The sequence below is a fragment of the Gracilinanus agilis genome, chromosome 6 (assembly GCF_016433145.1).
Source record: "Gracilinanus agilis isolate LMUSP501 chromosome 6, AgileGrace, whole genome shotgun sequence".
Taxonomy (NCBI): domain Eukaryota; kingdom Metazoa; phylum Chordata; class Mammalia; order Didelphimorphia; family Didelphidae; genus Gracilinanus; species Gracilinanus agilis.
The window spans coordinates 14082266-14105595 of NC_058135.1; the positions used below are offsets into that span (position 1 = coordinate 14082266).

General features: G+C 40.9%; 2 protein-coding genes across 2 annotated transcripts in view; one reads left to right on the forward strand and one right to left on the reverse strand.

Moving 5' to 3' along the window:
* GTF2E2 (general transcription factor IIE subunit 2) overlaps positions 1-23330 on the forward strand; it is a 104809-nt gene that overhangs the window by 20249 nt on the left and 61230 nt on the right. The gene's annotated exons all lie outside the window — the stretch shown is intronic.
* On the reverse strand, positions 18241-19337 carry SMIM18 (small integral membrane protein 18). Its single transcript, XM_044681537.1, has one exon. It carries the CDS (start codon positions 18862-18864, stop codon positions 18529-18531), a length of 336 nt encoding a protein of 111 aa, XP_044537472.1. The 5' UTR covers positions 18865-19337; the 3' UTR covers positions 18241-18528.

A 23330-nucleotide genomic window follows, 5' to 3' on the forward strand; every position in this document is an offset into this window, starting at 1 on the left:
CTTCTATTCCTATACTTTTCAATGTTTTCAATAGGAATGGATGCTGTATTTTGTCAAAGGCTTTTTCAGCATCTATTGAGATAATCATGTGATTTTTGTTTGTTAGACTGTTGATATGGTCAATTATGTGGATGGTTTTCCTAATGTTGAACCAACCTTGCATTCCTGGTATAAATCCCACCTGATCGTGGTGAATGATCTTCTTAATTACTTGCTGGAGTCTCTTTGCTAGTATTCTATTTAAGATTTTTGCATCTATGTTCATTAGGGAGATTGGTCTGTAGTTTTCTTTCTCTGTTTTTGATCTCCCTGGCTTTGGAATCAGTACCATATTTGTGTCATAAAAGGAATTTGGTAGGACTCCTTCTTTGCTTATCATATCAAATAATTTTTCTAGTATTGGGATTAGTTGCTCTTTGAATGTCTGATAGAATTCACTTGTGAATCCATCAGGCCCTGGCGATTGGTTTTCTTTTTTTAAAAGAAAGGTTCAAGGTGGTTTGGATTCTTCTTTTTTAATTACATCAAAAACCAACTCAGTCTATGTTTCATTTCCCCTTGTTTGTAGAAGGATTAAATTTTTCCAAGGTAGAAAACAATACATTCTGACTTGTACCAGTAATTATATTGGACGATTCTTTGCCTTAGAAGCTTGTTGGCAGGTTACCCTCTTGATAGAGTTATTTGCTGCTAGTTGTAGTTTAAAGGTATTAGGCCCTGCCCTCTTCATGCTTCAGGGCTGAGGGAGAGAATATATAACACACTTGGTATGCTTTTTACAAGTCCATGTTCTGCTTTTTGCAACCATATAGGTGTGGACTATAAAGTAACTAAGCTTTTTCTGTTTATCAGTATTTTGTCATAGAGTTCTTAGGACCACACACCCCATTGGTAATTCATTATCTATGAACATCCCTGTCTCTGAAGGCTTTGATGGTCAAAAAGTCTTTGTACCTCCTAGACCTATGTGTCATGGTTTGGCCTATGTCTCTAAATGAAATTGGAAATATATGCCTTTAGCTGCTAAGCTTATACCCCAAAGAAATCAGACAGGATAGGAGGATTCTGATGCATAGAAATATTTCTAGCAGTTATTTTTCTTGTAGCAAAGAACTAGAAACAAAAAGGTATCCATCAATCTTGGAATGGCCTAGCAAATTAGAGTATATAAGTATAATGGGCTTTAAGTATGCTGTGAGAGATGATGAAAGGGACAGATGCAGAGAAACCCGAGAAGCTTTACACAAACTGATGCAGTGAAGCAAGCAAAACCAGAACTACATTCTGTGACTACTATATGGAATACTTCAAGAATGCTGATCAGGGGGCATCTGTTGTAGCTCAGGGGATTGAGAGCCAGGCCTAGAAACAGGAGGTCCTAGGTTCAAATCTAGCCTCAGACACTTCCCAGCTATGTGACTCTGGGCAAGTCACTTAACCCCCATTGCCTAGCCTTTACCACTCTTTTGCCTTGGAGCCAATATACAGTATTGATAAGGTAAGGTAAGGGTTTAAAAAAAAAAAAAAAAAAAAAGAATGCTGATCACAGCATCCAACCAAAATCCCAGGGAACTGACTCCAAAGTCTGCCACACCCCAACACCCCCTGCACCCCACCCCCAAATACAGAAGATAGGCTTAAAATGCAGAAGGAGATAGGGGTGGCCAATGTCTAGCTCTGTTTTGCTTGACTGTGTTGATTCTCAGGGTGGACTTTTATTTTTTTAAGAGTGACAATTAATGGTAGCGGTGCCCCAAGCTGTTAATGAAACATTAAAAAAATAATAGAGGAAAACAGAACTTGAGCAACAGAGACAAATAGGACAACTTTGCAATCACTCTGTTAGGTTTATTATATACTAAAAAGAAAACAGAACCCTCCCAAACTTTACATAATAGTGATTTAGAGTTTCAGATACATTTCTCTTTTTCTGTCCTTTGTTGTACATGAACATTTTCCTGTTTGTCAGGTTCATAGTAATAGGGATATGAATGATCTGGCTTTTAATTTCTTTTAATTTTAATTTCTTGCTTTGTTTTTTGTTTGTTTTGGTGGTGGCAAAGGTGTTCAACAAGAACTTCAGAGAAAGCTGAAAAACAGATTGATAGAAATTAAGTTCAAACCAACATCTTATACCACATGCCACAATAAGCTTCAAATGGATAGGTTAGATCATTTGGTCATATCATTTTTAAAAACAGCATAGAGAATGAAAGCAAACCAAGTGAAAGAATGAACACAGACATTGAAGACCAACAATTATCCTCAACTATATAAAGGGTCTATAAATGTGAAGTTTTCTAAAGTATCACAAACTGTGAATAATCATTTGAAAAAATATTCCAAATGTAATGAGATAAATATAAATGAAAACATCTGAAGCTTCATCGTAGACTCATAAAATTGTGAAGGAAGTGAAAAAAGTAAATATGTGGGGAGGGGACTAGATGGACAAATGGGTGCCAGCCAGGGAATAACACAAATTGGATACACATCCACACCCCACAAGGGAAAGGATTAACTAGGTAACACTGAATAACCACACAGGGGATGGGAGGAATGGGGAATGACAGTTGACAGTTGAACTGTTTACCAAATAGCCTGGGATACCAGTGATGTTAAGGTAACTCAATAGTGGGTCCTTGTTGGTGTAGAGGAGACAAAGGAAGTATAATAAAACAGATTTTAATGTTGGTAAACTGGGAAAGTGGGAGGAGGATTTCTAGCACTAAAGAAAACAGACGAACTGCCTTTAGAATGTAAGGGTCATCTGGCTTGTCTCTGCTACATTAGACAGCTCTAGCTATATAGGAGAGGGCTGGAGTTTGGGTTTCTCACTGCTCAGGATCAAGCTGCTCCAACATGATATCAGGAGCCAGGAACAAATCCTTGAACAGCTATTAAGTCCAAAGGAAGCTCTAGGAAGAATAGGCTATATGACAGCTGTTGACCAACTGTAGATCTGAACCTTACTCTACGTGGCTGAGTTGATTGATGGTCACTTCAGTCTTCTGTAAAACCCCCAAACTATCAGCTCCTTTAATCTCAGGAAGTTGGACCACAGATATACCCTCCTTCTCCCAGCTTAGCCAAGAAGCTCACTCTCCTTTTCAAACCTCTGGCTTCATTCCATCCTGGAATGTCCATGCACTCAGCCAAGGCTTGCTTTTTAGCTGTCAGCTTTCTATCCTACCTTAAATCTATGTCTACTCTATAATTTCCCTGTAACAAAAGACTAAAATTCAGTTAGCATTGAAAGAGTGTATAACAGAACTAGCATATTAGTTCATTGTCAGTAAAGCTGAGAATTGGTCTAGTCTAGTGATGGGCAAACTTTTTAAAGAGGGGGGGTCAAAGGAAAGGAAATGCTCATCTGTCAGTCTGTTTCTTTTTTTTTTTTTAATTTAATAATTTTTATTTTTTAGAAAAGTTAACATGGTTACATGATTCATGCTCTTACTTTCCCCTTCACACCCTCCCCCCCCACAGCCGATGCGCATTTCCACTGGTTTTAACAGGTATCATTGATCAAGACCTATTTCCAAATTGTTGGTAGTTGCATTGGAGTGGTAGTTTTGAGTCTACATCCCCAATCATGTCCGCCTCAACCCATGTGTTCAAGTAGTTGCTTTTCTTCTGTGTTTCCACTCCTGCAGTTCTTCCTCTGAATGTGGGTAGCGTTCTTTACCATAAGTTCCTCAGAATTGTCCTGGGTCATTGCATTGCTGCTAGTACAGAAGTCCATTACATTCGATTTTACCACAGTGTATTGGTCTCTGTGTACAATGTTCTTCTGGCTCTGCTCCTTTCTCCCTGCATCAATTCCTGGAGGCCTCTGCAGTTCATATGGAATTCCTCCAGTTTATTATTCCTTTGAGCACAGTAGTATTCCATCACCAGCATATACCACAATTTGTTCAGCCATTCTCCAATTGAAGGGCATCCCCTCATTTTCCAGGTTTTTTTACCACCACAAAAAGCATAGCTATAAATATTTTTGTACAAGTCTGTTTATGATCTCTTTTGGGGTACAAACCCAACAATGGTATGGCTGGATCAAAGGGCAGGCATTCTTTTATAACCCTTTGAACATAGTTCCAAATTGCCAGCCAGAATGTTTGGATCAGTTCACAACTCTACCAGCAATGCATTAATGCATTTTGCCACATCGCCTCCAACATTCATTGCTCTCCCCTTCTCTCATTTTAGCCAATCTGCTAGGTGTGAGGTGATACCTCAGAGTTGTTTCGATTTGCATTTCTCTAATTATTAGAAATTTAGAGCACTTTCTCGTGTGCTTATTGATAGTTTTGATTTCTTTATATGAAAATCACCTATTCTTGTCCCTTGCCCATTTATCGATTGGGGAATGGCTTGATTTTTTTATACAATTGATTTAACTCCTTGTATGTTTGAGTATTTAGACCCCTGTCAGAGTTTTTTGTTATAAAGATTTTTTCCCAAATTGTTGTTTCCCTTCTGATTTTGGTTGCATTGTTTTTGTTTGTACAAAAGCTTTTTAATTTAATAGAATCAAAACCATTTAATTTACATTTTGTAATTTTCTCTAACTCTTGCTTGGTTTTAAAATCCTTTCCCAGAGATCTGACAGGTATACTATTCTGTGTTTACTTAATTTTTTTATAGTTTCCCTTTTTATATTCAAGTCATTTACCCATTCTGAATTTATCTTGGTGTAGGGTGAGAGATGTTGATCTAAACCTAATCTGTCAGTCTGTTTCTAAGGCAACTCTTTTGAAGTTTCATTGTATTGTATCCTACTCATTGTATTCGTCAGATTAGGAATAATGTCGCTAGGCTGGATAGAACATTTCAGGGGTCCACATCTGGCCTGAGGACCTTAGTTTGCCCGTCACTGGTCTAGTAATTTTGTAATCATTTCATAATTATCTGTGAGTTATTCATGCTTTGACCAAGACATCTGACTGTTGAAGATATACTGTAAGGAAGTCAAAGGCAGAAGGAAAAGTTCATTCATATCAACTATCTATGTCTCCACTTTTTGTTGTTACTTTAAAGAATTAGAAATAAAATGGTGCCCATTAGTTGGGAATGTTTGATTAAACTGTGCCTTGTTGGTATAATTGAATATAATTTTATAGTAAGAAATGAATTTGAGGAAAATAAAGGATTAGTTTAATTAAGAATGAAATAGTAGAACCTAGACAATATACATTCAAACTACAGTAATATAAATTAAAAGAATAGTAGGAAGAAAGGAACCATTTATTATACACCTGCTATTGCTAGAGGCTGTGCTCTCTCCAGGGATACAGTTTACCTAATTACAAGGAGTACTTTTTTTAAAAAAATTTTTTTTTTTAAACCCTTGTACTTCGGTGTATTGTCTCATAGGTGGAAGATTGGTAAGGGTGGGCAATGGGGGTCAAGTGACTTGCCCAGGGTCACACAGCTGGGAAGTGGCTGAGGCCGGGTTTGAACCTAGGACCTCCTGTCTCTAGGCCTGACTCTCACTCCACTGAGCTACCCAGCTGCCCCTACAAGGAGTACTTTTATCTAAAAGAAGACAACATAGTAAGGGGAACTGGGAAAACATCAGAGAAGGGTTTATACTTGATTAGAGAGTTCTGGGAAGTATCTTGGAGATTTGGGAATCAAGCAGAGATAAAGCCAGAGTTGTACCATGAAAGCTCAGGGACCTGTGCTTTAACTGATAGAGGGAATTTCAAATGGATAAGCTACCCCTAGATCATACGTAGCCCTTGTGGATCTCAATGGGACCCAAATGTAGATCTTCTTGGCTCCAAATGCACTGAGACCAGCTCCTAATGTACTTACCCTCTCAAGAAACAGTAAAAACCCAGCTGCCAATTATTAAGTAGACTCACCTCCAAGATGAGAGAGCTCTTGGATAGTCTCTGAGGGCCCTTTCCCCTCTAACCTCCAGTTAAGTACTAACCAATGGAGGATTTGAGTCTGAAGCAGATAGTGGTCCAGTGAGGCCCAAGGATGGGAAGGCTCTGAATCAGGGTTATGCCTCTGGCTCTGGCTTCTGTGTGCTAGAAGCAGCTGACTGCCTCACAGTGGAAGAGCTCTTTGTGTCCCTCCTGGAATGTGAGCTGCCTTGAGAGTCAAAGGGACATTGTGTAGAGGGGAAGGACAGGAAGAGAGAGTTGACCTATAGACAGGCCAGCCACATGAGCCCAGTGATCCAGCTCATGACTGAGACCTCAAGCAGAACACTCTCCTCAGAAGGCCCACAGAGGGTTGTGCTTAAAATCCACCCTGGTTTCTCAGCAGCCCCCAGGGACACTGATTTTGAAATGTGAGCCACAGAGTTGGCTCACATTTAGTCTTTGACCTGTGCTCTGAGCTAATAATGCCCTTTTAAATAAGCAAGTAAGCCTAATTTAGTAATGCGACTAAATACAAATGGCATTTCTACTACAGGTTGGGGAGTTTGTTCCATTTCTATCTTTTTTCTTAAATGAACTTGCATCCATGTTCTTGAGAGATATTGAGGAGAGTTCAGGCTAAGGCTGGTCCATTTTCAACCCACTCAAGGGAATAAAGCAGATGAAGTTCCTAAAAGGTTTTACCCTATAATCGGATTTCTCCTTCTCCCCCAAATAAACAAAACAAAGACAAAGCATCATTGTAGAGTTTGGTGTGTATCTAAACTGTGGTTCTCACTAGGAGTGAAAGTGTTACAGATTGCTCTATTTAGCCATTTCAAATGGAAAGGTTCTCAGAATAGCTCTCCCTTACTAAAGTGTTCTATAAACATTGACTTATTAAGCTCCACAACACTCCTTTGAGGGTTAGATTATTTAATAGTGTTTGTTCTTGCCCTTGGAAAGAAATGGAAAGGAAAAAACATCTGGAAAAGCAAAATCGTATGTCATTGAAGATAACTTAATTTGTAATCTTTTGCGGGGTGTTCAAGGGTTTTCCCTTTTTTGGTAGGTAACATTTTTGCAGTTGAACCTGGAATTGAGATCTTTTTTTTCCTTCTTTACATAGTAGGAGAAACCCTGGGGACATTTGTTAGTGTGTACAGTCATCAGTGCCCAATTCTATACACCAGCAGCATCAAACTGCAGTGGCTACAAAACAGATTAAAATGTAATTGGGAGATGTTTAACAAAACAAATGACAGTAGAATACAGTATGGATAATGCTAATTTATGATTTTCTCAGGCTTGCTGAGGTCTTTGAGTTTGACACCATTGCTGTACACATTCTCCATTTTTCTTGACTTCAGTGTCCTATTTTGTTGTTGTGTGAGAATTGGGCATATCAACTGAACATTCTGTGTGTGGTGTCTTTTCAAAGAAGAGCTAATCCTCAACAATAAAGATGTTTTAATGATAAAATCAGAAAGCAAAAAGAAACTGGCAGCCAAGTTGAAAGATAGTTTGCAGGCTGGGAGGCTGATTCTTATGGCTCTACCTCCAAAAGAAACTTTAACTTTTTCTGTTCCGGACCAGACTCTGGCCAGTGCCTTGTTCATTTAGGTTCAAGATTGGAGCCAAATGAGACCCTTGGAGATAATTTAGAAGTTAACAGAAAGAAATTTACTCAGCCTTAGCAGGAAAAGACTGCCACCAGGAAGAGCATCGAGCGCTCCTTGAGCATTCAGCTGTGTGAAGCCTCCTTAGGTTCCTTCAGCTCCTCCTTGTTGCTTTGTACTCATCCCCTGAGCCAGCCAATTAGGTCTTGAGGATTGTCTCTGACCTTTTAAGAAAAAGTTAGCTCAGCTTGCATGGGAGGAGGAGTTGGGATATTGTTCCACCAATTTGGAATTTGAGAGGGAAGGGAACAAGGAGTTTGGGCTTTGCAATTCCCTACAGCGGAATTATGTCTTAAAGAAATATTGTTTGAGGGGTGTTGCTAGCCTTACCCTGCTAGATCAATGAGTCACTGGCTCATATTCACCAGTTCCCAGAGGTTTATGGTACCAAAGATCGACAGCGGTGATTCAGTCATGAAGTCCTCCAGGATACAAACCTGTGCCTGGTAGGAGATCAGTGGGGAGATTATTGATTTTTTGGTTTTATTTTGGCTTGAGATATCTCTCGATCTCTCTCTCTCGCGCGCGCTCTCGCTCTCGCTCTCTCGCTCTCTCTCTTGCTCTCTCTCTCTCTTGCTCTCCCTCCTTCCCTCCCTTTTTCTCCCCTTCTGTCTAGGTTTTCATTCAAAGCAGCTCTGAATGTTGAGTGAGCCACCTAGATGTCTTTTGCATGTAGGCCACATGGATGAGATAAAGATTAAATATGAAGCTGCTCACCTGATAAACAGAGTGTAGATGCTAGAGGCATAAGTGGCCAGTGGCCTTTTGTGGCCTGTGACCACTGGTGGAAGTCTTATATGAATTGACATGGTACTCACTAATGGAATGCTGTCTGAAACCCTAACTTAGTATTGTATCTTCTGTACCTTTGAATGGCCTGTGTATTTGGTCCCCTCTGAACACCAGTATTTTCTCTTTCTACATGAGGTGTGACTTGTGTATTTTATAAGCCAGTGATTTCAAAGCAGGGTCACTAAACTACATATTAATACTTACCAAAAAATTGTTTCCCAATTATATTTTAATCTATTTTGGTCTGCATTCAGAGTGTGGTGGAGCAGGCTGCTTGTTGACACTTCTGTGGTAAGCCATATGTTCATACTACATTATATGAAGGGACTGGACATTTTAATGAATGAAAGGATAGAATAGGCATTTTGGGTGGGAAAAACTTCTCAGAATTTGGAGTTTTGAGGGTTGGGGTTCACAGAAGAAGGAGAACCAGGACATTATCATGAGGCCATATGCCCATGTTGTTAGGCCAAGACCCAGAATTCTGGGAAGGAGAAAGGGATGTCTGGGTATGCTGTGGTGACATTGACATATAGGAACCCTGGAGTCCTCCAGTGTGGGCTTCATTGAGCATAGTGAGAGGGGGCTCTTGGCCTTGGCCACAGTGCTGAGAGAGGCCAACTTCAGAGCAGAAATGAGAGAACTTTCTTCAGGAAAGTTGGTTTTTTGGGGGGGTTGTTTTAATGCTTTTATCGGTGCTCTTTTCTCTTTTATTTATATTGCTGCCTCTCCCTGATGATTCCACTCTTAACCTCCCTTGAAACAAGTCAGAAAAATAATCTATGCATTGGCCAGGCCCAAAAGCATCTATATGCCTCATTGTGCCCCTCAAATACTCTGCAACAGCCCAGAGATGTGGCCCAGACTTCCTTGTCATTCTTGAATTTAGAAGAGAAACTGGGAGCCAAGCTTCTAGAGGGAGGGTAATGCCATGGTTGTCCTCAGGAAAGGAGCCTGAGGTGGATATTTTACTTCAGTGCCTTTCTTTCTGCATATGTCTTATTACTTCAATGCTATTCCTCCTCAGGGTCTGTTAGTGTGCAGGGAGCCATTCCTTGTACCCTTGCCTTGAATTCACTTCATGAGATTTCTATTTAATAGGAATGGGAGCAACACTGAACCAGTGTAATAGAATATTTGTTAATTAAGAGTTAATTAAGGGTTAATTAGGAAATAGGATTGTTTGCAATAGATAAATATAGAAATTTCAGAAAAGCTGAATTTCTTTAAGCCAAAATAGAATTTTCAAGAGAGGATCATGGGAAATAAAAAAAATCTCTCATAGGTTCTTGAAAGGGACAGTTGAGAACAACAAACACTCTCTCTTGGTCTATCCTGACTCAAGGAAGGAGGTCTGAGGTTATTCTGGCTCAAAAAGTTGGAAGTTGAAGAAGATCTGGTGAAATTTCTACTTGAGAGTTATCAAGTAAGATAGGAGATTGTGGTGAAATATAAATGCTTTGCCATTGGTGGCAGAAGAGAGCAAAGTTGTGAAAATTTTGGCTTGCTGGTTTTTCCCATTTAACCGCGGGAAAGAAATCAAATTTTTCTCATTGTTATAATTTATAATTTTTTTGTTTTAGGATAGATAGTTAGAATTGGGTTAATAGATAGCATAGGAAGATTAAGGTAGCCTTGATTCATATAAAGGAGAAGCAGATTCTTGCGAATCCTAAAAGTTGGGTTTTGGATACAGTTAGAAGATTTAGATTTAGTATAAATATATTCTTTACTTGTTTCTTTTTTCTTTTCTTTTTTCCTGATTTTTAAAATGCTTCCAATAAGTAGTTTTTATATAAGCCTGGCCTGAGCCAGAATTTTTAAGAGTATTTGGGAAGCCATCTTTTCCAAAACAACAACCTGTCAATGCTGGACAATTTTATTGGTAATGCCATCCAATACCAATAATCAGTAAGGGTTAGAAAACCTTTATAACATTTGGCGAGCTAAATTTGGAAAGAACCTGCAAAACCAAACAACAAAATAAAATACTAGTGATATTTTCAGATACCAAGTCAGATATAGGCAGGCACTTCTTAGCTTTCAGGTGCAGTTCTACTTCAGCACCAAGGAGAGTTCCAAAGAGCTGCCCGTCTTTCTGTACTAGCTAGCACAAGTCATACAGAGTAGTGTCTGCAGTGATTCCAAATATAGTTATGTGGTTTGCATTATTATTTCTGAACATGGGGAATCTCATGCAACTAATAAGTATAACTTCCTGGATACTTCTCTACCAAATCCCATATATCAGCTGCTAACTATAACATTCCTGGATATAGTATACTGGACTCCATTAATAACGGTATTCATACTGGCACTGCTTTTACTTAGGATGGAGTTTTATTACATCCTAAATATACTAACAATTTTGAAGAGATGATGGATCAGGGAAAATGAAAGGGCTGTTCAAATAAAGTATCTAGTGGCAACAATAAATGCACTAGGGCACAAATTGGCATTGTTAAAGCAACAAATTAATAAGAACAATAATGGTGGAAACAAAGTAGCACTAACAAAACAGGAGAAAGAAACAGCTGAGTGAGATGCCAATGATGACTAATAACAAGAAACTGGTCTCTGTAAAACAAAAAAAGAATTTTACCCTGATGGATCTGGACAGTTTTAGAAAAAATACCCCATCTTTTGATGAAGATCCGGTGGTCATGATTAGGAAGCCTGGAAAAATAATTAAATAATATGGTCCAACCTACACAGACATGGACATATTGATGGATGGATTGCTGACAAAAAGAAAATCAAAGATTGTTAGAAACAGCAGAGTGGCCAGAATTTAACCCAGGTTGGGATGAAAATAATCCTGGGGAGTATGAAGAACTAGTGAGAGCTAGGGAAGCACTCATTTACCACCATGAGGCAACATTCTAATAGACCTAGGGCATGGATAAAATTTGATCAGCCAAGACAGGAAGTGAGGGAAACACCTTCCAAATACATGGATAGATTGACTGACATAGGAGGACGGTATTTGGCTTTGGACATAGGGACCAAAAAGGATATCAAGTCATTGCGTAGGCAATTGTGAAGAACTCCTGTAAAGTGGGCAGGCATTTTTTTAAAACAAAATTGTCCTGACTGGCCGGAAATGTCCCTTAAAGACATCAGGAAGGTAGCTCCATACATTTTTCAAGCAGACCGTGATAAGAAAGACAGTGAGACCCTTGATCTGGTGGAAGACCTAAAGAAGGAGATTAGAGATCTCAAAATAGAAATAAACAGATCTGACAAGAAAGAAAAGGCGGTGATAGTTCCCATGAAAGCATTCAAACAACCCAGATAGGTCTTTACCCAGCAAAGGAATTATAATAATAGAGGTTCACAATGAGGCAGTGTTGATCCTGGGCAACACAGAATGGTGGATTTTACAGGGGAAATAGGATAGGAATTATTACCATGGGAATCAATTTTCTGACAGGGGTTACAACAACTTCTATATCAAGGATATAGAGGAAATGGGTTCCTTGATAGATTCCAGTTTCCATATCATGATAGGAGACCCAATTATCCCGGTGACTGTGAAGACAGGTTCTATCAGGGGTCTGCCCAAGCAGAAGACATGTCCACAATGCAATCCTACATCAAGAGGGGGCAGCTGGGTAGCTCAGTGGATTGAAAGCCTGGCAGGAGGTCCTGGGTTCAAATCTGGCCTCAGACACTTCCCAGCTGTGAGACATTGGGCAATTCATTTAACCCCCATTGCCTAGCCCTTACCACTCTTCTGCCTTGGAACCAAGAAGAAGAAATACAAAGTGAATTAAATGAATTGCAGAATGAAGGACAGGAAGATGAGTTTAGGGTTCCTGATCCAGCTATTATGACTCCCATCATCCCAGTCCATATGTCACCCTAAATGTGGGAAATACACTTATGACTGTCTTTTGGACCCTGGAATCTCTAATTCGGTATTAAAGAAGTCACCTAATAGGTTGTGTGATGGTGTGGGATCTATGCAGGTTGTGGGAATCTCAGGGAAACCATTAGAAGTGAAAAAGTTACTACCCCATATGATGTCCCTTGATCCTTTGAACATAGATCATTCTTTCCTGCTCATGCCAAATTCACCAGCAAATCTTTTGGGAAGAGGTCTACTGTTCAAATTCAGGGCTACTATCATATGCACACTAGAAGGGTACATTTCGTTGGAACTGCCAGAAAAACCTTTGGAGCTTTTCCCAGTATTGTTTTTAGACAGCCAAGAAGCTTAGGTAGAGAAGCCACAGATATATGAGATTCCCAACTATATTCCAGAAATGCTATGGGCTACATCATCTACAGACGTAGACCTATTGAAATCAGCACTACCAGTCCAGATCCAAACCAAAGAAGGCCCCGGGGCTCCATGTATCCCATAGTACCCACTGTCAGAAGAAGCTGTAGAAGGGATGACACCTGTCATAAAGTCCTAATCAAGGAGATGATAGTACCCTGCATGTCTGAATGACACCCTGATTTTACCAGCCAAAAAGCCAAAATTGGATGAAAATGTCAAACCAGTCTATTGATTTGTTCAGGATCTGAGTGCCATAAATAATCATGTGGTAAAATGGAATGCAGTAGTACTGAGTCCAGCCATAATCATACCATCAATTCCCAGCAATGCAAAATTTTTCATGGTCATAGATCTCTGTTCTGTATTTTTTTCCATCCCTATTCATGAAGATTCCCAAAAGATCTTTGCATTCACCTGGAACGGAATTCAGTACTCTGAAGGGGGTCTACCTCAAGGGTTCTGTGAAAGTCCTTTAATCTTCTCCCAAATTTTTTTCCTAGTGCTTTCTTTTCTTTTCTTTTTTTAATTTTTCTTTTGAATATTTTCCCATAGTTACATATTTCATGTTCTTTCCCTCTCCACCAAACCCCCCTAAGCCCCCTAGCTGATGCACAATTCCACTGGGTTTTACATGTATCATTTATCAAGACCTAATTCCATATTATTGATAGTTGTACTAGAGTTATCGTTTAGTGTCTACATCTTCAAAGATATCCCCATCAGCCCAAATTTTAACTGAGGACCTGGCTAATATACATTTTATTCTATTGTTATTATTATTTTAAAACTTTACCTTCCGTCCTGGAGTCAATACTTTGTATTGGCTCCAAGGTAGAAGAGTGGTAAGGGCTAAGCAATGGGGGTTAAGTAACTTGCCCACGGTCACACAGCCAGGAAGTGTCTGAGGCCAGATTTGAACCTAGGACCTCCCGTTTCTAGCCCTGGCTCTCAATCTACTGAACTACCCTGATATACATTTTAAGAAAGCAGGCTGATTGATTTTGTTGATGATCTCCTACTAGTTTCACCATCAGCCAAAGTGTGCCAAAGAGACAACAAGCACCTTCTAATTGAATTATTTAAAAGGGGACATAAGATTTATAAGTCCAAGGTGCAGTGGTGTTTTCCAAGGGTAGAATATCTAGGCTTTATTCTAACTGAAGGGGCCAGGCATATCTCAGAGAAAAGAATAGTGTGCATTCAAAAGCTAACAGCACCTTACCACCAAAAAGCAGCTAGGAGCAATTCTGGGAGCGACAGGGTTTTACAAACAGTGGAAAACAGGTTTTGGTGAACTGGTGAAACCATTAACAGAACTTATAAAAGATTGTGTAACAGAACCACTCAAATTGACAACAGAACACCTGGATTCAGTTTCACAATTGAAGCATACCATTCTCTTGGCACCGGCTCTGGGCATACCAGATTACAAGAAGCCATTCATTTTGTATGTCCATGAGAGAAAAGGTGTAGCCTCTGGGGTGCTTACATAGGTTTTTGGTCCAGTGCATTAGTTGGTAAGCACCTGGGTGTATGTTTGGGGCCAGCATTGCTGTTTGACTGGCCCTTGACTGGCAGGTTTGCATTACATGTGCAGGCTTCTGGAGTGTTTAAACAGGGCCTCAGTTCTCACTCAGGTGAAGATCCCATTTTTCACCCAGAATGTTCTCATGGCAATATGCTTTGATTTTGAATCTTGGAACACAAGGATTCTAAGCTGCAAGGGACCCCCAGGGCAGGCTGGGAAGGGGTGCCTGGTGGGCATAGGAGACTAGAGCCCTTCTCAAATGATGACTTAACCTCAAGAAGGTGTCATGGGGTTATCATTAAGGAAAAGGAGGTGCTGGGCTCTAGTGAGAATGAACCAGTTTAGTTCCAGTCAGCTACTTACTCTTTACCTGAGTGCCCTGGGGCAGTCACTTGGTCCCTTTGAATCTCTGTTTTTCCGTCTTTTGGGGGAAAGAATTGATTTCTTCTCTAAATTAATGGTACAAAGCCAGGGGATAATACGGGGCTAGGTATAAGTGCTATACTGATACTTGCAAAGTATAAAGAGGCACATGCCAGCATTATGGTTTTGATTGCTTGGCCTAGAAATGAAGGCCACCAGTATATTGACTGGCTTGATCTCTGGAGGCATTATAAAGGAGCCATGTGTAAGAATCATTTAGTATCAGAATGAATTGTCTGTCATCTGTCATCTGCTGATGTATTGATGGAAAAGGAGACAACTCCAGGCCCTGCCCCTTTCAGAATATTAAAACTTAGATTCTTCTAGGCCTTTACAGAGAGGGAATGGGAAGGGAGAATTGAGGTTAGGGGGAATCTGGCCCATGTGTCCCTGTTTCTGAGAATTTAGGGACTTTGCTTAGCAGTTATTGTACTTAAGTTGCCATGTTCCCAGTTATTTCAGTTGATGCCTAGACAGCTTCTGGCTATGGCTGTCAGGTGATGGTTTAAAAAGTAAGGTTCAGGGATTGTTCCCTTTTTGACCACAAAAGTATATTCGTTGGCAAGATCCTTTAAACAAGTAGGGTCTGACTCTGATAGAAACTAGGCTGTTAAATCTCAGTGAAGTATCCCTGCCCTCACCAGTGTCTACTGACTTAGAAATCCATCTTCTCATGTCATTTTTTCCCCTTTTGTATCTTTATTTACTTGGTTAAATATTTCCCAGTTACAAGTTAATCCAGTTTTCCTGGTTTGGGGGTTGGATCCTCTTTTGTTAAATTCATATCCTCTTTCCCAGAGCTCTAGTGGCTTATATCATCTGTTTGTTGGACCTCATTTCTTTCAGTTATCTCCACTGGGAGGGAACTGAGAAACAATGAGCAGTGTGACATATCCATTGGCTTCATTTGGGGGTCATGATCCTAGCTCTCAAGCCTGAAGTTGAGCAGAGGAGCTCCCCTTACCTGGCCACAAAGACTCAGAATCTCTTGAACAGCCATGTCTTGTCGCGTCTTACATTCATTCACAAGGAAGACCTTATTCTAGTTTCCTTGACTTGGCAAAGCTGACTTCTTGCAGCTTTTCAGTGAGGTTAACTTTGGTCAAGTTGTCAATGTATGAAAGTTAAAAGGGAAAAATGAACATGGGAAAAGATTTTAGCATAAACTAGTCTCAGTGTGAAAATGGGCTGAAGTATCTGCCTTTTAGAGTATGCTTAAATCAGTTTTCTTATTGGTCAGATGAGATATTTGGACTAATTCACCAGGCCCAGAAGTCTTTTCCAGTTTAAAATTCAGGAACCCATTTCATTTTCTTTTTGTCACAATGGCACTTAAAAAGCAGAGATTTCTTTACTTACAAAGAAATAAAAGCAAATATAGCTCTGAATTAGATTCATTATGTTTTTTAAACATTTATTAATATTCATTTTTAACCTGTTTACATGCTTCATACCCCTACTTTCCCCTTCACCCGCTCTCCCCCCACCCATGGCCGACGCACGTTTCCACTGGTTGTAACATGTGTCCTTGTTCAGGGCCTATTTCCAAATTGTTGATAGTTGCATTGGTGTGGTAGTTTCGAGTCCACATCCCCAATCATGTCCGCCTCAGCCCATGCATTCAAGCAATTGTTTATCTTCTATGTTTCCTCTCCTGTAGATCTTCCTCTGAATGTGGGTAGCGTTCTTTACCCTAAATCCCTCAGAGCTGTCTTGTGTCATTGCATTGTTGCTGGTACAGAGGTCCATTACATTCGATTTTACCACAGTATATCAGTCTCTGTGTACAGTGTTCTTCTGGCTCTGCTCCTTTCTCCCTGCATCAATTCCTGAAGGTCTTTCCAGTTCACCTGGAACTCCTCCAGTTTATTATTCCTTTTAGCACAATAGTATTCCATCACCAGCATATACCACAATTCCACAATTTGTTTAGCCATTCCCCAATTGAAGGACATCCCCTCATTTTCCAGTTTTTTGCCACTACAAAAAGCGCAGCTATAAATATTTTCGTACAAGTCTGTTTATCTATGATCTCTTTGGGGTACAAACCCAGCAATGGTATGGCTGGATCAAAGGGCAGGCATTCTTTTATAGCCCTTTGAGCATAGTTCCAAATTGCCAGCCAGAATGGTTGGATCAGTTCACAGCTCCACCAACAATGCATTAATGTCCCAATTTTGCCACATCCCCTCCAGCATTCATTACTCTCCCCTTCTTTCATTTTAGCCAATCTGCTAGGTGTGAGGTGGTACCTCAGAGTTGTTTTGATTTGCATTTCTCTAATTATTAGAGATTTAGAACACTTTCTCATGTGCTTATTGATACTTTTGATTTCTTTACCTGAGAATTGCCTATTCATGACTCTTGCCCATTTTTCAATTGGGGAGTGGCTTGATTTTTTATACAATTGATTTAACTCTTTGTATATTTGAGTAATTAGAAATTCATTATGTTTTGAAATTATTAACCTTCAGGGCCTGTTTTGGGCTTCTTAATCCATTAATAGAAGGTTCTTCTCCTGTGATTGATGCTGCATCATTTGGTTTTGTAATCATGTTTAATATAGATTCACTTTTGACCTACTGTATTTTCTACAGAGATGAAGTAAAATCTTTGGAGAAATCTTGGTGATTACTGTTTTAGAGGTATTAGCAATTATTACTTTTTAATTTTATCTCTTTTTAAAAATATTGCCTTCATTTTAAAATCTGTTTCTTTGTAGAGAGTTTTTACTTTTTAAAACAAAACAAAAAAAGGATGAGGGAAGCACTTGAGCAAAACTAGCCAATCCATTAGCTGTGTCTGATGGCACCTCAGAGTATTCAGCACCTGTGGTCAAGCATCTCTGCATGGAAGGGAAGGGAATACATTTTCTCCTTTTTGATGGCTAGCCATTTGTTATTAATTGGCTCAAGGGATATTCAGTAATGTCGAACTTATTGTATTAGTCCTTTCCAAAGGTCAGGGACTTTAAAAATAATTTAGATAGAAAATGCTGATTTTTAGAGTGAGTAGAACGTATGAGAATGATGGGCAGCTAAGTGACACAATGGATAAAGTGCCAGGCCTGGAGTAAGACATCTTCCTGAATTCAAATCCAGCTTCAGATACGTATTAACTGTGTAACCCTAGGCAAATCACTTCACTTTGCCTCAGTTTCCTCATTCCTCATCAAATGAACTGGAGAAGGACATGTCAGACCACTTCGATATCTGCTGAGAAAACCCCAGATTGGGCCAAGAAGAGTCAATGTAGGTGAGCATACAGATGCTTTTTTAATTCTGAAGGACACATAGAGGAGGATGATGCTTTGTTTTATAATCATGTGAATTATTAGGAAACAAGTTAGCATTATGTATATTAGGATGTGAGTTGTAGCATGATAAGTCCCTGTATTTTCTAGCTTTGATGTACTGCTTGGTATTCAATCATATAGACGCTGGCCTTGTTTTTGAAATGGCAAATAACAGGCAGTGCAGTGGAATGGAAATACCAAGAATTTGGATTTGGTTGATACGTGTTCAGATTCTGGATCTGCTACAGAGGACCTCCCTGCCTTGTCTGACTTTGGTACAGGCCTTAGGTTTTCTGGCCCTCAAGTAACTATCAGTAAAATGGGAGTTTGGGAAATATCATGACAAAACTCATGTTGAATTTTCAAAACTGTATTTATAAGGATTTTACTATGGATACATACAGGGAGACCCACTCAAAGAGGGACATATTAAACTTGTGCTACAGAGTCTTCTTACACAAGGGTAACCAAAGAGTTGATGGTTGGACTCTCCTAGCCCCTTGAACTCCCCCCCATCATGCCTGGCTGGGATCAATGTTACCCCGGTGGGGTCAAGACCTCAGGACTCTGCTCTCTTCCCCCTGAGCAGAGGTCAGAGACTTTGTGCCAGCATTCTGTCTTGGGTCATCCTGGTGACCCCTTGGGCATTAAACCACTTCAGTGTCCCGTCTTCTGATGTTGTCCATCATGGTTCGCAGAGGGCTTGGCTCACTCTCCAAGTCGCTCATGGTTTTGTCTTTGGCACAGCAGCAGCAGTCAAGCACTTCATAAATGAAGGCCAGAAGCATCAGAGAGACAACCGTAAATATAAATAAAAGCATGATGATAAAGCAGGCTGTGTTCCAGTTATCATGGAAAGGGTAAACTTTTTGGACCTGAAAGCCAATGTACTGGTAGGCGGACGTGGTGGTGGGTGGGCTACTGGTGCTGGCAGTCTCATTCCAGTGAGTAGAGTTTAGGGTTGCCATGCTTAGAGATTCCATTGCTTGTGATTGGTCCAAAAGAAACTATAAAGATAAAAAAAGGAAAAAGAAAATCTATGAAACTAACATGCATGTGATTCAAGTTTATAGGTAGGGTATAAGTGTCACCAGGAAACCTTGGAAAATGTGTGCAGTACGTACATCTCACTCCACACCTCTCTGCAGCTTAGAATGCTACAGAATGGGGACTAGATTTTTGGAATGTAGGTGATAAACCACATTCTATGATTTTCAATAAATTCTGTGTACTCCTGAACATAGATATGATAGTCACATGCAGAATTTAATTGTTAAAGAAAAGTAAAGGCAGCTGAATGAGTAGTGAACAGTGTTGAAGGAACTAGGACCAAGAGGAAATTTACCATTTAAAAATCATTGTGCTTTTGGAAGAAGCCTCATGAGGATCCCTGTGCCCTTTCCCACTTCACCTTCACTCTTGCTGGTTACCTCTCTTATGTACCTCTAGGAGTCCAGCTTTCTCTATGCCCAGTTTCTGGGTCAGAGGATCTAGGTCAAGAGGACAGTAGTTGAGAGGCAAAAAATAGAAAAAACAGTAGCAGTGATGGCTTTCTACAAGGACAACTAAAGCTGGTGTGTTCACCAGTGGTAGTCATCATCAACCTCTGTGAACAGAGTTCTCCTATGGCTGGAATGTAAGTTGGCTGATCATGATGCTTAGAAAAATCTAGGGAAGCACCTTTCAAAAGGGACCAACTTGGGTCCCAAGAGGTCTCATTTGCTTCATTTATAATATTTCTGTTCCAAAGTGCTTGGTGTCTAAAAGAATTAGAATACTCCCTACTCTTTCTAGCTTTTGTCTAGGAGCCTGTGGATGATGTCTTTTTGTGCCTTTTGGCAGGCTCAGTAAGGAGGCAGATATGGGATTGTGGAGACCCATGGCCTAGATACAAAATCTCCAGGATAACTTCAAAATTGAACTTGCCCAGCCCCCAAAAGCAGAATTTAGGTTGTGTACCATGGTCAAAAGGGCAAAATTGCAGAGTGATGATATATATATATATATCCCATTAACTAGAATATCCAGCTAGGTAGTTGTGAGGGCAAGTTATTGGAGTGTTTGGGATATGTCTATTGCCTTGGAACAAATTATACAAATAAGCCAATTTTTTCTACCCATTGTATTCAAATGAAACTTCCTATAGTGACATCATTTTTTTCCCAAGTTTAGTTTGCTTCCTCCTTTTTTACAAGTCTGAGCAATGATTTGGGACTCACTTTGGACATGCAAACCCAAAAGAGGCTTCATTTTGGCATATTTTTCTCGTGAGGGTTCAATAATCTCTGATGTTTCCTCTATTAATAGAACACTACTGTCTCCTGGTTCTCCTCCACTCCTCAGTTTCGTTTGCTGGGTCTTTTTCCAGGTTAAACCTCTGGACCCCCTTTTCTTCTCCCACTATATTAATCGACTCATTGATCTCATCAGGTCTCATAGACAAAATTACCATCTCTGTGCAGATGAAGCCCAGAGCTATTTGTCTAGCCACGACCTCCATTTTCACATCCCTAGTTCCATTAGGGGTCTTGTTGAGTCGCCTGTCGCCATCTCCTGCCCCACACATCAGAACAGAGTTCATCATTTTCTCTCCTTTCCAAGCTCTCCTTTTCCTTCTAGACTTCCCTTTTGGAGTCAAGCATAGCACCTTCCAGGCATCATCCTTGACTTCTTACTCCCTTGATCCAGGCTGCTCCTTAGGCCTGGGGATTCTACCTTTTCACCATCTCTTAAATATGTCCCCTTCTCTCCTGACACCTCCCCACTACTAGAGTTGTGCAGCACTCTGTCACTTACAGAATCAAATAGGAACTCTAGGTTTGGCATTCAGAGCTCTTGACCAGCAGAACCCCTTGTTTCTGCCCCTCCACAAATGCCACTCTGGTGACACTGGCCTCCCCTCCTTGCTTTTCCTTTTACCACCTCTCTCTCCCTTGATGCCTGGAAGCCTGAGGTGCTCTCTTCTCCTCTGCCTCTGCTTCCTCTCATACCACCTTCTACATGAAATCTATCAACTCCCCTCCAGCTTCCTCCATGACCACCAGTTCCATTGTTTTTATACTGTGTCCCCCATTAAGTTGGGAGTTTCTAGAAGGCAGAGTCTGTTTTTGCCTTTTTTTTTTTTTTTTGTAGCCCCAGCACTTAGTGCTGAACTTGGCACACAGTAGGTGCTTCCTTGTTGCTTGGTGACTGACTGAAGACCCAGAGGAGGGCATTCCCTTCCTGGCCCTTTTAAGCCCTGAACTCTGACCTGCCTCTTCCCACTGGAGCTTGACCCCTGAGAGGCTAGACTCAGACTGGGGGAGGGGGGGTTGGGTAGCCCTATCTTGTCTAAAGCCAGCCTGACCATTTCTGAACTGTGCCCTTGTGCTTCCTGCCTGGACATGTTGTCTTTCTCCATAGAAGGCCAGGGACACTCTTGCTTGCATGTGTTGTGTCCCCAGCACTTAGAACATTTTGTGGTGCATAGTAGGGACTTAACAGAATGTCTTCTTATCCATTTCTGCCCTACCTGTGCCTCTACTCCCCGCCATTACTTCTGCCCCGCCTGCCTCATATCTATCATAAGAGCTTCATTCTAGAAGACTCTCTATATGCCTGATCCCCATTAAAACACAAATTATAATCTTACCTATTAATATGTTCACACCATACTGGGCTAGCCAGTTGGGCATAAGAAGGTGACGTAGGTCCTCAAGAATATTAGGGGGGATATGGCATGTGTATAGATGAGTAGATATGAGAATATGAGACAGGCAAAGAGGAAGAACCCTTGGAGTATTTGAGGAGGGGGAAGGAGGCCACTTTGAGTGGGCCTTCAAGGAAGGTGTCCTGGGGAGCTGTGGCATATCTAGAAAGAGGTAAAAGGCTCCCTACAGGCAGGATGTGGAGGGGGTGTGTATCTTTCTAGGGGAAGGGCTGTTCCATAAAAGCACACTGTTGGAAGTGTCCATGGAGCTAGGGGAGCCAACTTAGTGTGGCTTGGTTGGAATGGACACCAAGGTAGAAAGGAAGAGCATAAGGGGAAGCAATCTGGCCTCAGATATGTCCTAGCTATATGACCCTGGCCAAGTCATTTAACCCCTATTGGTCAACCCTTACCACTCTTTTGTCTTAGAATTGATATGGAGGTTGGGGGGGAATCTTCAGATGTGAAACTAAAGACCTTAGAGGTAGTGGGGTCCACTAATGGTTTCTGAAAAGAAGGGAGAGGTGTGCTTCTAGCTGCTGCACTTAAGAAAGGCTTGGAGTGGGGAGATTGTGTAGATTGAAGAGACCACAATGGTATTCTAGGTATAGTGTGTTCTTTGTGGTGCGAGTGCAGAGGAAGGAACTGATGGTATGGAGAGAATGCAAATGGCAACTGAGGGCTTGTATGTAAGGAGAGGGGAGTCCTAAAGACAAGAAATATGGCTCTTTGATGAGCCCAAGGGACCAGGAATCATTAGGAATTAGGCCTGGAGAGCTTGGGCAGTTGCGCAGGGTAGAGTGGTTGAGTGTTGTTACTGTTGAGGCTGGCGTGCCAATGGGGCTAGAGTGGGCTGCCCAGCAGACAGGCTGTATCCATTGATGTTCAGAGCAGGGTTTCATGAAGAGGCTGAGGAAGGGCATAAAGGAACCCAGAGGTAATGTGGGGGTAGGTGGGGAGTTATGTCAGGGGTCTTGGATGTGACACTTTCCAGAATTCTCCCATCTTTGCAGCTTTCTCCCTGTAGTTCTTTAAGGTTGCATGCTTTCCAAAACCTAAGACGAGGGAGTCTAGGTTCTTTTAGAGAGAGTAATGGGGAAAACTACCCAGACACAAGCGAATCTAAAGTCACTCTCTCCCTGTCTTAGTGAATTCAGAGGTCATGGAACTCTAAGGAGGTTTTATCACCTCCCTCCTGTTCTGGGTGAGCAAATGGAGGATCCAGAAGTAAGTTGCCCAGGGTCACCTGCTCATGTCTGCAGCAGGACCACAGCCTAGGAAGGCTGAGTAGTGGTGGTGTGTGTGTGTGTGTGTGTGTGTGTGTGTGTGTGTGTGTGTGTATGAAATTGTGTTTTTATTTGTGTTACTGGGTATTAGAAAGTCCCTTATTTGGACTGGTAAGATATTTTCCCTTTTGGAAATAGAGTTAGAAAGGTTTGAGGTTCGGGAGCTAATAAATCTCTAAAGGTAAGAAGTGAACACACAATAGGTATGAGCTTCTTTGGGAGGCTTTCCCTTCACTTTGGGGAACCCATGTCTGTCTGTTTGTCTTTCTCTCTCTCACACACACACACACTCTCACACGTGTGTGCATGCGCATACACATACATGTTGGCTGCCTGGTAACACCTTCTCCAGGGACTGGATCACAGATGCCCCAGGAATGGCCTCCTACCCCGCTGTCTCCTGGGATGTTACTCTTTCCCTTTGTTCTCCAAACCCTCCAGGCAAAGGCTCCTGATTGCTTTCTGTATCAAATTA